The sequence below is a fragment of the Cheilinus undulatus genome, linkage group 12 (assembly GCF_018320785.1).
Source record: "Cheilinus undulatus linkage group 12, ASM1832078v1, whole genome shotgun sequence".
Lineage (NCBI taxonomy): Eukaryota > Metazoa > Chordata > Actinopteri > Labriformes > Labridae > Cheilinus > Cheilinus undulatus.
This window is the reverse complement of record NC_054876.1, coordinates 22,336,851-22,352,377: the sequence shown is the minus strand read 5'-3', so window position 1 is coordinate 22,352,377 and position 15,527 is coordinate 22,336,851. Positions and strand designations below refer to the sequence as shown.

The 15,527-nt window shown below is 39.2% G+C and overlaps 1 protein-coding gene across 3 annotated transcripts; it reads left to right on the top strand.

Moving 5' to 3' along the window:
* The first annotated feature begins 1,060 nt into the window (after positions 1 to 1,060).
* LOC121519348 (calpain-1 catalytic subunit-like) lies at positions 1,061 to 15,374 on the top strand. Of its 3 annotated transcripts, XM_041802252.1 has the most exons (23): positions 1,077 to 1,118; positions 5,687 to 5,719; positions 5,795 to 6,044; positions 6,152 to 6,239; positions 6,352 to 6,467; positions 6,569 to 6,702; positions 6,806 to 6,998; positions 7,074 to 7,148; positions 7,264 to 7,349; positions 7,466 to 7,537; positions 8,062 to 8,219; positions 8,896 to 9,053; positions 9,210 to 9,221; positions 9,340 to 9,542; positions 9,958 to 10,051; positions 10,136 to 10,207; positions 11,452 to 11,509; positions 11,602 to 11,657; positions 11,776 to 11,844; positions 11,940 to 12,018; positions 12,126 to 12,239; positions 13,978 to 14,030; positions 14,909 to 15,374. In XM_041802252.1, the coding sequence occupies exons 3-23, from the start codon at positions 5,817 to 5,819 to the stop codon at positions 14,933 to 14,935; spliced, it is 2,145 nt and encodes a 714-aa protein (XP_041658186.1). In that variant the 5' UTR covers positions 1,077 to 1,118; positions 5,687 to 5,719; positions 5,795 to 5,816; the 3' UTR covers positions 14,936 to 15,374. The 3 variants fall into 3 exon arrangements, with proteins under 3 accessions (XP_041658187.1, XP_041658186.1, XP_041658188.1); XM_041802253.1 differs by lacking the exon at positions 5,687 to 5,719 and having other exon boundaries at positions 1,061 to 1,118; XM_041802254.1 differs by lacking the exons at positions 1,077 to 1,118; positions 5,687 to 5,719 and adding an exon at positions 1,388 to 1,489.
* Positions 15,375 to 15,527: the final 153 nt, after the last annotated feature.

The window sequence follows — 15,527 nt, the reverse complement described above, 5'->3', positions numbered from 1 at the left end:
AGCTAGGACCAAACTGAATCTTCATATGAATATAGATGATTGAATCTTGAATATGTGCATGTAAGCAAATCTTAAACACTTGCAAATGGCTAACATTTAATTTCTGCAACTGTTCTTCGGATTAAAGGGATGCTAACTTTGAACAAGTTGCATGTTAGAGCTGCAATGTTGTTTCACCTTATGAGGTAGAAAAAATTAAAATTATTTTATCTTAAATCATGGAGTACATCTTTTCATTTAACTGAGAAAATACAAGAAAGTGGATTCTGCTTTTATGTTTCACTGTCAGTTATTATTTTAATATGAATCATTTATTATAAATGAATCATTAAATCCATGTTATCTTGTTGTTTGAGTGTTTTATTCCAAAAACTTGCAAAATCCCTGTCTACGGTTTTGAATGACGTAGCGACTTGCCTACAGCAACATTGCCGTGACGTTGGCGTCCAACCAGCGAGCTAATCTCCCATCGCATATTATGTCTGTGCTCAGTGATATGTGAATTTGGATCATAAATTGATTGATTAAAATAAATGTAATGTTATTGCTGAGCTTTTTAACCTGAAAATTTGCATATTTTTTGTCTACTTGTATTTCCTTATGTTTCAGACTTGCCTCTATTAATATCGTGGCGACACACAGAGAAAACAACGAAGACGTTCAGTTCAAGTGACTTCTGGTATTAGAAGACAAGATATGGCGGCGATTTTCCGACTTCCAGTGTGAAGTGAAGGTCCTCAGCTGCATCCAGGTACTCTTGACAACTTCTGTAAGTTTCCAAAAGTGATGTCTTTAGTACACTGGTAGCAACTGATTGTAGTGCACGCATTTCTTAACCTTGCAAAGCAGATGGATATGCCCATTTCCTTGTTTTTCACTGGGAAATCTATCTTGCAAAGTTCCCATCTAAACCGTTTAGGCCCGGCTAGAAAGTGACGGGACCAATCAGCGACGAGGGGCAGTAGCCTACTTTCAGGCGCAGCAGAGTCGTGACATAAACAAGCAGCAGCAAGAGCTGTTGCAGTTATGAGGAAGAGATTAGCGTGGATGCTGCTAAAGCGCCAGTTTTATCAGAACTTGACAACATTTCTCCGTTAAAAGAAAAACAAAGAACAGCAGTGAGTTGTTTTCTTTTCATAAACGACAAAAGTCGAGTACTTACATGTCTATAGTCACCATGTTTCGCGTTATTCCTCGATAGCAGCTACATCATGTGTTTTATTCATAGACTGTAGAAAGAATTGGACAAACCCCGTGTGACATCAGTCGTCTGCTTACAATAGGCGGAGTAAAATGGCTTTTGAAGCCAATCCGTGGATGCTTCCATATTGAAATCGCGGTCTCAACCGAACTTCGGATCAACCTAACGGCCCGTCCACTAAGCGCGACTTCTTGTCAGCCTGCTAGCTAGCATTCCGCTTGACAGGAAATGGAGCCTCTGCCTGCCGAGTTATCTGTCAATCAAATGAGGCGTGCCAATCACCGTGAAGTAAGTTTTATCCTAAATATAATCCAAACGATCGTGGTACAAAAAAATTCACCCCCCCCGTACAGTGGGAGCACAATAAGACACTAGCTAATGAGAGACGTTTGGTGTTTTGAACTAGGCTGTAAACCAGTTTATTTTGTGTCTGCACACATGTTTAACATGTGTGCAGACGGAACTTCTGGTTTTCCTGCAGCCAGCCTCAAGTGGACAGTCGCGGTATAGCAATTTTTTGCACTTCCGCATTGGCTTCATTTTTTAGGGCCGGAGGTTGCCACTTGGTTTTATTGCTCTAAATGGCCCGTAGAGATGTGACACACAGAACGTTCATCCAATCACACTTCGAGTTTTTCTCAAATCCTCTGCCTTTTTTCAAATGTTTCCTATTGAAGCTTTCCCAGATGGATGTGTAAAACACATCCATCTGACGTGTCAGGTTACGTATTTCTACCAAGGCGTCAGAAAATGATTACCTTAAAAGCTGAGCAACTTTCTAAAAAATTTGGGTTTGCTTTGATTCGTTCCAAAATGTTGCCACAAATTTGCTTCGTTTTTCCTTCTGATCGGGGGTTTAGGACAGAGTGAGGGTCAGGTTTGGGACACGCTAATGCTATTTAACATTGATGCACTGGCACAGGTTAGGGTTAGGGCTCTGGGGATGGGGTAGGGCTAGAGTGGTAGGGTTTGTGCAAAGTACCACCTTACCCAGAGCTCCAAAGTTATTTTTAACCATTCAGTCCTACCTGGACTTTTTGTCTTAAAAAGCTTTTAAAATATCAACCCTGTGGTGCCCAGTCAAGCTCTAATCATCCTTTTTTCCAGGAAAACCTTCGCTTTAAGGATATGTGTGCTGCAGTAATGTCCCATGATTTTAAAAAAGTTGTGGGACAATAAAAACAAAAGAAAAAAATAAATGGAAATTAAAACTCAAAGATTTGTATGTGTGACACATTAAACAATAATGACTAAGTCGTTTTTGGCAAGAACTTGTTTTTGCATCTCTTTGGGACCAAAAATTGAAAAAAATATCATTCTATGACAAAAAGTGTTTAAAATATTTACATTTTTACAAAAAGAAATCCCTCCATTGGTTGTCAAAGCCCATCAAAGTGCATTGTGGGAAACATGGCGGCTAATGAAAAAGCGAGTGGCAGAAATGACTGAAAATTGGATTAAGAATTGGATTTTAAAAAAGAGTTTAGTACCAGAGTTAACAGTGTGAGTTTAAACCAGGAAGTCATCCAGGATCACAAGAAAAGCCTCCATAAGAGCTATGAAGGCATGGGTAGCATCATTGAACAGTAAAACAGCGGGTGTCAAGAGGGGAAAAAAGTAAGTGGCTATGATTTTTGGTTATAAAGTTATTTAACTTTAAATAACACATGTTCCTGCATGATTTGCTTAAAAGTTGACCAGCTTCCTAAAAAGTATGGAGTTCCTTCAATTTGTTCCAAAATGTTGCCTCAAATTTGCTTGTGTTTTTCTTTTTGATCAGGAGTCAGAAGTTTTGGAACAACTTTGGCATGTACTTCAGTCCTGTTCAAATTTTCATGCAGAATTTGCTGAACTGTTTCTATCAGTGTAGACCATTTCTGCCATCATCAGTCTTATACTGAGTCGTCCATCATTTTGAACGATTTGTAAAGTTTGTTGAATGTTTTCAGGAATTTTTGATGTGCATGGGCAGCCAGAATGTTCATGGTCTTGGACATCCTGTCTTGTGCCATTTAAACACATGAGCTCGTGACATGCAGTGTTCCCCAAACACCTCAGTTAATGTATGAAAAGCTTCAGCTGCTGTTTATTTCACTGTCACAAAAAATTTCTACTGCGATGCTCACTTTTTGGCTAACCATTGCCAGACACCCTAGCAAAAACACGTGCACTTCAGTCAGCAGCTAGCAGTAAACTTAAGATTTTACAGCAGTTGTGAATACCTTTCCTTCAATATACACTTACTGCCCACTTTATTAGGTACACCTGTTCAAATGCTTGTTAACACAAATAGCTAATCAGTCAATCACATGGCAGCAACTTAATGTATTTAGGCATGTAGATGAGGTTAAGAGTGACGTTCAAACTGAGCATCAGAATGGGGAAGAAAGGGGATATAAGTGACTTTGAATGTGGCATAGTCATTGGTGTTGGAGTATCTCAGAAACTGCTTATATACTTGAATTTTCACGCACAACCATCTCTAAGGTTTACAGAGAATGGTTCGGATAAGGGAAAATATCCAGAGAGCAGCAGTAGTGTGGACAAAAATGCTTTGTTTTTGTCAGAGGTCAGATGAGTATGGGCAGACTGGTTCAAGATGATTGCAAGGCAACAGTAACTCCAATAACCACACGTTACAAACATGGTATGCAGAATATCATCTGTGAACACACAACACGTCCAACCTTGAAGCAGATGGGCTACAGAAGCAGAAGATAACACCTGTCAGTCACAAACAGAAAACTGAGGCTACAAGTTGCAGAGGCTCACCAAAATTGGACAATAGAAGATTGGAAAAACGTTGCCTGGTCTGATGAACCATGATTTCAGCTGCAACATTTAGATGGTGTAGTCAGAATTTGGTGTAAACAAGCATGGATCCATCCTGCTTTGTGTCAATGATGCAGGCTGGTAGTAATGGTGCAGTGGTGTGGGGGATATTTTCTTGTCACACCTTGGGACCACAAACTACCCATCTTCAGATGCCTGCTTCCAGCAGGGTAATACACCATGTCACAAAGCTCAAATAATCTCAAACTGGTTTCTTGAACATGACAGTGAGTTCACTGTACTCCATTGGCCTCCACAATAACCAGATCTCAATCTGATAGAGCACCTTTGGGATGTGGTGGAATGGGATATTCGCATCATGGATGTGCAGCCATCAAATCTGCTGCAACTGCGTGATGCTATCATATGATTATGGACCAAAATCTCAGAGAGATGTTTCAAACATCTTGCTGAAATTCTGTCACAAAGAATTGAGGCAGCTCCAAAGGCAAAAGGGGGTCTAACTCGGTACTCGCAAGGTGTGCCTAATAAAGTGGATGGTGAGTGTATAACACTCATTGTGTCTGTGAAACACATGGTTTTATCTTCATTAGTGCAGTACTATTAGTTTAATAGCCATGCTTTGTATTATGTAACTTTTTAGGTCATTTCTCCAGCTTTAGGGGCCTCACATGCTTTGTGTATTTTCTTTTATCTACTTTTCTCAGGGCTGTTTGGGTTGTAAACATTTGTCTGGTAAAGGTGTTACCTTTATTATGACCATAGCACATCTTTTATTTCATTTTGAATCAAATATTCTATTTGCCTTTTTATCCCTCTCTTGAAAGTCTTCATTCTTGTGTCTTAAACCCACACTTGGCAGTGACATTCGTACTCTCGTTTAGCCTGTCAGGTGCGTGACAGCTCTCAGGAGCAAATTTGGCTAAGGGGCAAGTCCCACTAATCCCCCTCTCTGAGTAAAGAAACAAAGACCTCACAGAGGTCATCCTTTAAGAAACTTTTTAGAGAGATAACTTCAATGACAAATACACTGCATCAAGAATTATTCTTAAATTTAAAATTCAAGATGATTTAAGATGTTTGTTGTCCCTGCATATATTGGTACATTTGCAGGTTGGCATCGTGTAAAAGACAAATATTAAATGATAAAAAAGAAAAATGAATATTCTAAATGAACAGAAACATCAGTAACAACAAAAATAGCAATAAAAATGTAAGGAAAAGAAGACATTAAGAAGTGCACAGAATATAAATTTCGCAAATAGTGCTTTGTTCAAACTTTATTTGAATTCAAATTGTTATAATCTTACATGCACTAAAATTCATTTCATAAAATAAAAATTAATGTATTTCTTGCTGTATCATCATCTGAAGGTGTTTTTGTCCTCATGACAGTTTTTTGCATATCTAATGGTTTTATGTTTTTGTCCAGAGATGCAAAAAGAACATGTGCAGTTTTTGCAAACTTGACGTGACAACAAGCCTGTCAGGTGACACTCACTGGAGGGGATGATGTATACCACAAAACCAGTTTCTCAACCCGAAACCTGCCAGCCCCCCTGTAATTTTATCTCCTCTATACCTCCTCAAGGGGAGGGTCTGCTTGTTGAATTATGTAATGCAGTCTCTATATAAGTGAGGGAAAGTGCTGAGGAACTCAGGCAGGACTCATCCAAGTCTCTTCTCTTGCAGGGAAGGAGCAGTTGGTTTGCAGTTGTCTTGCAGGTAATAATCCTCCTCCCTCTCTAACACCTTTTGCATTTCAAATGAAATTCATTATTTCTTATTTTGCCTTCACAGTCAGTTTGAAGCTCTCGTCAACATGCCTGGATGCACCTCTATCATCAACCTGACCTACCAGGATGGTAGCGAGGGGAGCCCCAGCAACCCTGCCAAGTATAACAACCAGGACTACACACAGCTGAAGGCCAGGTATGTCCGCAGAGGGAGCCTGTTTGTGGACAGCACCTTCCCACCTGACAACCGCTCTCTGGGTGACCTGGGTATGCCAAGGTGGCGTGAGGAGCAAGTGGAGTGGCTTCGTCCAGCAGTAAGTGCTACACTGTAGTGATATAATCGCTACAATCACACGTTTTTTGTATTTATAGTGTAAAATGCAGATTTACTTTTTTTTGTTTCCTTCAATGTGTCATAAAGGAAATCCTGAAGAGACAAGGCATCAGTGATGATGCTGTTTTCTGTTCCAAAGGCGCCTCACGCTTCGACTTTGGTCAAGGCAATGTGGGTAAGTTAGAAACTTGCAGCTCAAGAGAAAAAGAAATTAATGATTTTCGTAGCTGACATTGTACATTCTGCAGCAATGTCTGACAAAATATTAATTTTTCCTCATTTGTAAGGTAACTGCTGGTTTCTGGCTGCTATCTCTGCCCTGACTTTCCACAAAACCCTGATGGTGCAGGTTGTGCCTATGGACCAGTCCTTCAAGGACTATGCAGGAATCTTTCACTTCAGGGTAAAAGGATCAATCACACTCTCAAGCTCTTTCAAAATAAATCTGCACAGTGAATTTGAATTATTCATCAAGTTGTTACTCTTCTGTTTTCTCTGTGTCAGTTCTGGAGGTTTGGAAAGTGGGTGGACGTTGTCATTGATGACCATCTGCCAACCATCGACAACAACTTGCTGTCTGTGCGCTCCAAGAGTGGCAATGAATTCTGGGTTCCTCTGCTGGAGAAAGCGTATGCCAAGTAAGAAAAAACTTTCTTTAGAATTAAACATATTAGTCTGCTGCAGAATTAGCTGAATCATCTGCAAAGAAAGAACAGAAAATATTCTCACTGTCTCCTTCAGGGTGTGCGGCACATACGCTGACATGAACGCTGGCCTGCCATCAGAGGCCTGCAAGGATTTCAGTGGAGGCGTGCATATGATGTATGAGCTCAGGGAGGTTCATGATGCTGGCCACGACGAGAAGCTGTGGGAGTCACTCAGCAACGCCACCGGCTGCAACTCAATGATTTGCTGCGGTACTCCCCAGAAAGGGGTAAGAGGCCTTTCAGGAGAGAAATATGTTCCTGTCTTGACTTTGAATGAGATTTAATTGCCTTGTCTCTTACAGGATAGGATAATCAACACTGTGGCAAACACTGGATTGGTGGACGCTCATGCTTATTCTGTCACAGCTGTCACTGAGGTAAGAAAATAAAAACAGAAGTGTGCCTAAAATGTGGAGGGTTAATAAAAGATTACAGTTCAACCACTAGTAATAGTTTGTATAGAAATGTGTTATTTTATTTTTGCACTTTTAGGTCACATATTATGGCTCTAAAGTGAAGCTAGTGAGAGTCATGAACCCTTGGGGCCAAACTGAGTGGAACGGAGACTGGAGTGACAAGTAAATAACCATATTTTTACATAGACACTTTCACAAAAAGGTTTGATTTAAAAGGATTTTTGTACATATCAAGTGAAATCGCTAAAATTTTGTCATTTATTTTCTTCTGTGCTCAGGTCAGAAAAGTGGAATGGAGTGACGTCGGAGGATAAGGAAAAGTGTTTCGACCGTGATGATGGAGAGTTCTGGTAAGCAAGATAATTTAGAAAGTAGTGGGTGTATGAGGTAGACAAACATTTATCTCCACTCCAAACCTAAATGGAACCCAGCCCCAGAAGTGAAAGTTATACAGTGGGAATGTGCCAACACTACAGACCCAATGTGCATGTACTAATATTAAATGGCATGTGGGGAGGGCCCATTTACTGAGGCTTTGAGGGGCCCATCCATTTCTGTCTTCATTTTTCAGAACCAGAAGTTACTGCTAGCTCCTCCATTTTAAAACAGACCGCAAGCAAGAAGTTTCTCCTTTATGTTGCTACCAAGAATTTCATGACGATTGAATCATGTCAGTGAGTGTTTCCTTGTTATTGGTCCAAAGTGCCTCTAGCTGCCAAAAATAGAACCAGATATCTTAAAAAAGGGCACTTTGACCGTGAATAAATCAGAGAAACTATAAGGTAGTAACAGTAGGGGTAGTTTTCTTCGTTTACACATTGTCAATTACAGGGTTTTCTCTTTTTCTGCCCTCTGCTCTTCTCTTTCTTGTCAGGATGGAGTTGGAAGACTTCTGTCGCTACTTTCTGATGCTGTTCATCTGCTGCGAGAACCCTAACTTTATCGATGGAGACCTCAGTTGCCAGTGGCAGTGCCAGATTCATGAAGGCAAATGGGTTGCAGGAAGAAGTGCTGGTGGCAGTCCATCAAACTGTGAGTGCAACTCATCCTCGTAGTGTTAACCTAACACTTTATTATAGAGGGCCCCAATTACCTAATAATTTTATGGTATTAAGTGTAACTATTTGGTTATTTCTCAAGAATAAGGGAGCAATTACTTTGTGATAAGTTGGTATTTTACAGGTAATAACTCAGAATTATGGTAATATAAAGGAAATATTTACCAACTATTAATGTATTCATTATCAAAAAATTCCTTGTAATTCTTTGGTAATTAGGTGGTATTCTAACCCCTACCCCGACCCCTAAAATTACTTTAAAATGATTCAGAAAGGCTGATTTAATTCAGTGAGCCAAAATAAAGAAAAATATAATTATAAATAATAATAATTAATCGTATAGAAAATTATAACCTTTCCTCTTTGAAATTATTGGTGAAATGCCACCTAATTACCAGGAAATTGCCACAATATTACCAGGGTTAGAGTCAGAGTTAGTGGGTTAGGGTTAGAGTAATTTACCACCCAGTTACCACAGAATTGCCACAATATTATGAGGTTAAGGGTTACTGGGTCAGAAGGTCTGTGTTAGGTTAAACAAACAACTGATTACCAGAGAAGTTTTGGGGTTTTGTTTTTTTCTTTTGAGAAATCTCCTCTACATGCTCAAATAAGTTTAACTGCACTCTTTATATTTCTCGTCCCTGCAGCGACCTTCCACACCAACCCTCAGTACCGCATTGAGGTGACTAAAATCGACAGGACAGAAGTAAATGACCAGAACATCCTACTTTCCTTGATGCAGAAACCCAAAGTGCAGAATCGCAAAGAGCAGAGATCCTACCCTATTGGAGTGACAGTCTACAAGGTTTGTTTAATGAATTTTGGTGAGATGGCACAGCCTACTACCAGCTTACAAGCTTCTTTAAACATTTTGGAACATAAAGAAAAGAGGATAATTTCTGGTAAGGTCCTGATTTAGAAATGATGTGCTAACTTTTTCTTCCTGTTTCCCATTCAACAGGTTCCAGAAGGGGTAAGTTCAAACTTCCCATTCCCTCTGTGCACACATAACATAGTCCATGCTTGAAAAATTCATATGTTTCTCAGGAAAAAAGTCTAATTCTTTGAACTGTGGTCCAAATTCTTTACAGACACCAAAAGGACGCCTGCCTCGTTCCTTCTTTGACAGAAACAGAGCCATGAAGAGGGTACAGAATTACACCTACAACAGGGATCTGATCAGGCAGTACAGCCTGCAGCCTGGAGAGTATGTGGTCATCCCCTCCACCATGAAGCCCTACCAGAGCGCAGAGTTCGTTCTCTCTGTCTTCTCTAAGACCGACGCAAAGATTAGGTGAAAACCAGCTATTGGATATTTTCTGTTTTGACACAATGTAAACATCCTGTGATGAAGTGTCTTTGTGCATCAGTGTTTTACAAAAATTAAATATTGGAAGCTAAAAATTCCCTTCAAAATTCAGAACTGATCAGTACCAGAGTGAAAGTCCTTTAATATCAGCAGTCTATGGAGGCCCAGAAGTTCCAAAAAGTCTTGTGCACAAGCTAAAATTACATTTGCTCAAGACACTTGAGTACAGAACAACTTTTGAGACTCCTTCTTTCTCCTTTTGAAACATCAGGGGCTACAAGAGTTGAAATGATTCTCTGGTCTTTCTGACAAGTATTTTGATTGACTTCTTCGGGGAACTACACTGATAGGATGAAAATTTACAAAGAAATGGCTTTCTTATTTTTCTCACCTCCACCAGTCCCCATGATGGACACGATGACCATGACCATGAACATGAACATGAACACGCAGACAACAAGGAGGAAGATAAGGAGAACTTGATCCTTCCTGAGGTATTCAAAAAGAACAAATTCAATCTTATCTTACTGGTTAAGTAATCACTTTTAATGTGTGGTTAATTAACTTCTCTATTTTAGATACCTGGGAAAAAAGATGAGGAGGACACCAGCGATCCCGTTTATTCCATTTTCAAGCGCTATGCTGATCAGGTGAGTAATTTACCTGTGATTTTCAAGACAGTCTGACTACAGATCTCAGATCTCTTGCAGACCACCACAGTGAGACACCATTAGTCAGAACACACAGAACACACTTAAACTTTCAAAAGTGAAATGAGATTACATTTTGTGTAAGGCTAAGGCTACCAAAAGTTAAAAGTCAAAAACCTGACCTGCAAAACCACACAAAAAAGCATTTTCTAAAGCTGAGTGAACAGTCTGCTTTCAGGAAAGAAGCTCACTCTCCATGAAAACATTCTAACACAGCTAATGTAGGGAAGGGTAAAGCTAGAGAAGCTAAATAAGCTATGTAGATAACGCAAACAAAGCCACATTAGATTTAGCTTCATTAGCTTCAGCTAAGCTAGCATAGCTACATTGGCGCAGGCCAAATCAGGCCCCCCGAAGTTCCCCATCCGGCCCCCAAAAGATGATTAATGTGTGGAGAAAAAAAGATGTTGTGGTTTTTTTTTGGTGTTGTTTGTTTTTAAAGTCACTACAGCTCTTAAATTAACCCCAGAACAATTAAAATTGCTTAGTTTTAAATATTGTATCCATGTTGAATGTATGAACATTTTACAGAAATAGCCAGTGGTGGACAATATGACAGCCCTAGAAATACCTAGTCATAATATTTCAAGTGCCCCCTTGTAGGTGGCTGCTGTATAGGCGTTTGGGGACTGATTTCATTGTTAATTCCCCAAAATTATTCACATTTTAAAAGAAACAAAAATACTAATAAAATACAATGTGAATTAGACCAAAATGTTTACTTTATTTGAGTTCGTTTGAAAGCACGGCTCTTGAATCATCTGTCAAGGCAAAATCCGGTCCTTTTACAGATGTAGTTGATGACCCATTGCTTATGTAGTAACTTTAGCCAGTGTTAGCTTTAGTTAAAGCTAACAGAGCCAAAGCAGGCCAACGTTTATGCCTCTAAAACGGGTCTAAACATAAAATGTCCAGAGATTAGACGTCGGGTCGTTTTTTGTTTTATTTATGAGATGTTTCTCTGTCTATAATGTTTGCAATTTTTTTTTTCAAATTGAATCACCAGACTTTGTATATACAGTTTTTAGAAAATGTTGCATCCACACATAGCATCCTTTACTTTTTGACAGATGTCTGCAAAAGAGATTTTCCTTTCTTTCTGCTGCTTATTTTTATCATTTCACTCGTAAAAACAAAACAAAAAAAAAAAAAAAAAAAACATTTTTTTCTTTATCTGTCTTTAGAGAGGTGAACTGAGTGCCTTTCAGCTCCGTAAGCTTTTGACAGACAAATTCCCACAGGGTGAGTTGACTGTGTGCTTTGAATGTATATTGTGATTAAATGTATTGGCAGTTGGACATCAAGCTGAGTTTCTCTGTGTTGATCATTCACAGGATCCAGGTGGGGCTGGGAGTATGACACCTGCAGAAGCTTGATAGCCTTGGTGGATGTATCCTAAACAGAAAATGACTCCTCATAGTCATTCCACTAAATCAGAATATCAGAATATCACGTTGTGCAAATGCCTTTTTCAGTGTGTGATGAGAAATCCTTAACTTAATGTAAAGGTCGACAGAAACAGGAGGATGACCATCACTGAATTCAGGAACCTCTGGAAGAAGATCGAAGAATACAAGGTGATAAAGCGAACACTGGCATAATAATTTTACTTTATTTGACCAATGCAATGACAAAAACTGACTTCCTAATCAATGTGTTTGAATCTTTGCAGAAACACTTTGATCGTGCTGATTTGAATGACAACGGAACCCTGTCCGACTACGAGGTCCAGAAGGCAATCCAGGCTGCAGGTAACACAACTTATCAATGAAGATTTCACAATAAAATGTTATAAAATAAAGCGTAACATGCTTGATGTCTATAACACTATCTGCAACACTTTTGCTGTTTGTTCTAGGTTTGGACACCAATGACATGATGGTTAAGCTGTACGTTTATCGCTATTCTGGCTACTCCTCCACCAACCTGGAGAGCTTCATCACTATTATGATGCGCCTGGAAAAGACGTCAAGTGAGTGACATCTAACCGACCATATCAAGTTCAAAACTTACAGTTTGAATTTCCTTGCATTTTTGTGAGGGAAAATTCAAATTCATGTGTGTTTCTGGAGAATCCATAACCTTGCAAAGCAGATGGATATGCCGGTTTCCATGTTTCTCACCAGCAAATCCATCTTGCAAAGCTCCGTATGCAAGGAGCAACAAGAGGCCGGTGCAGATATGGCAGAAGACATTAGCGTGGATGCTGCTAAAGCGTAACCTTGCAAAGCAAATGGATATGCCCGTAGCTGCGCATGCACAGCTTGATAGCAGCTACATCACATTTTTTATTGCTCTGATTGGCCCGTAAAGATGTGACAGACAGAACGTTCATCCAATCATACTCTGAGTTTTTTTCAAAGCCTCTGCCTTTTCTCAAACATTTCCTATTGAAGCTTTCCCAGATGGATATGTGAAACACATCCATCTGACGTGTCAGGTTAGCTAAAGCATCAGTTTTTTCAGAACTTGACATTTCTTTGTTAAAAGAAGAACAAAAAACAGCACTGTGTTGTTTTCTTTTCAAACACAACCAAAGTTGTGTACTGACATGTCTACAGTCGCCATGGTTCGCGTTATGCAGTTCTCTATAGATTTAATCTTCGGTAGCGGCTACACCACGTGTTTTTTTGCTCTGATTGGCCCGTAAAGATGTGACAGACAGAACATTCATCCAATCACCCTCCGAGTTTTTTTTTTTCAAAGGCTCTGCCCTCTCCCAAACGCTGTGTATGAGTGGTTTACCATATGGATGTGTGAAACAAATCCATCTGGTGTGTCAGGTTAGAGAATTTGTGTTTTAGTGGGGCACAGATTTAAACAGAGTGGTATGAAGTGTGTCTGCACAAACACAAGTGAACTCCACTGTGACTCCAAGCACAGTAAAGCAATCACACAGATGCAGGGACAGTTTTAGCCATTTGTTGTCCCCAGGCCCTTCCCTATTTTGCCAAAAGCAATCAGCTAGTGAACAAATTATTTTGAAGCATCTTTTTTCATTAAACAAAGCCAAAAAACTACAAGATATACCCAAATCTGAAATGTAGATACTTGAATACCCAATAGTTATTTCTCATCACCTTGTCATCATCATTACTCAAACTAACTACATTGTAATTCAAAACATGTCTTTGGGCAAGGTGAAATTAAAGAAAATGGTCAATACTGTCCCCTTATTTATATGTAAAATTCATATTTTAATCACTTAAGGCAATTTTACATGTATACGTATTTCTGATGCATTCCTACGTATAACTTTAGGGCCCTTGGTGCTTAAGGCCTCTGACAAAACTACTTAAGAGCAAAATCAACTATGCACAATATTTTTATGCATTTAATATTCGCATTTGTCAAAAGTGTGTCAAGAGTATCCACTTGTACTGTACATCAGACTCTAAAAGAGATTAATGTCCAAAGTCACAAATTAAAGCTCAAACAAAAGAAGTTAACCAAACTGATGTGTTAAAAAGGACCTCTAGCTCCATGCAACACAGCCAAAACAGCTGATTCAACAGAAGACACCACTCTAACAAGGCAAATCCTTGTTTAGGATTTTAAGGCAGTGCCAGGGTGACCAGTCAGATTTTAGGCTCACATATGTGTTCATGATCCATTTCATCACTCACTCGCGTTTACAGAAAACTCCAACTGTAAAGACTGTTTTTCATGTTACTGTTGAATTTCACACTGTGATTTTGTTTTCTTCACAGATATCTTTAAGGACAAATCCTCTGATGGAGTCATCCACCTGACCTGGGATGAAGTGAGTTTACTTTCCTTTAAATATTTCATTTTATGATGTATCATGTCGCACAAGTATAAAAATTATATGCAGTAAACACAGTATGAGATATAAAACCTTTAGTTCCCTGTTTATCATGCACAAGTTTATCCAAAGTTAACACCTCTTGTAGTTGTAGGTGGTTATTATATTCAGTTATAATCAAATGCCTAACCTGAAGGTTATTTTAAAAATGAGTGTGAGGGAGTCCATAATGGGAGAAGAGCTCCAAAATATACTACACCTTTTGTGTGTCATAATTTTGCGATGCTACATCTGAACAGTTCAGGCAGAGTTGAGCCACTGCAAAAGCAGACCCTTTAAGAAGGCTTTAGCAAATTAACAGTTTGCCAAAAAATGCATTTTTTTACATTTGACATCACAAATTTGACAGTTTAAAGAAAGCAGGATGGAGTTATTTAGTCAGAGGACACTTGGTAGGGGATCAGATGGCCTAGCAGTTAGGTCTTACCCCATGTACGTGGGTCGTCCAGGTCTAAGTCCAGCCTGCAGCTCCTTATCTGCATGTCACTCCCCCATTCTCTGTTCCCTGTTTCTGACTCTCTCCACTGTCCTCCTCTATACATAAAGGCATAAAAGCCCCAAAATGCATTTTATTTAAAAAGAAACTTTGTATGCATGTATGAGTCAGGAGCAGCAAAGGTCCACTTTGTCCACAAGGGGGTGCCAAAATTGACATGAACTAAGAATTCCTCACAGAGCTTTCAAGAGTTTCATTGTAGAATAAATCATGGTTTTAATGAAAATGAAATATGCTTCAGTAAAACATTTACATTCAACAACTTCAGTCTGTGCAGAATGTTAATGATGCTGACAACACTGCTTCCCTTTTGTTTCAGTGGTCCAGCAACATCATGTACAACTAGAGTACAACTGAAACAGGAGCACAGGAGACCCACAGAGAAGAGTCCTACAACCAATCAAATGCTGCTTCAAACAAACCTGAGCTCTTCCTGTGTACAACCAGTAAAGCGAAGCCTGTAACACGTTTGTGATCAAATAATACCTGGTGAAATAAACGCTGTTACTGTCTCAAATGTAAGCAGAAGTGTTGTTTTCTTTTTACATTTAATAACATCACACTTCACAACAAAGAAAAAAGGAACAGAGGGAAAATTTCAGTGTTAATTTATTTAACCCATAGCTGTAAAGAATGGAAGAAAGACAAACTCAAACAGAACATCAGCAGCTGACACATGGTCCAACACTGATACATCTGTCAGATTAAGCAGTGAGATATAGGGTCATATGGGAACAAATTTCTTTGTTTGAAAGTTCAAGAGGCTTCTGTCAAAACTCATTTATTTGTCAGGGCTCACTTTTTGGTTGTAAATCAAAAATCAACCTCTTCCAGTCCAAAATAAAATCCTTAAAGGTCATGAGTACACTCTGCTGATTGAATCCAATACAGCATACAGATGCTCCAGTGGTGAAAGGATTGATTTTTTTCTTTTTCCA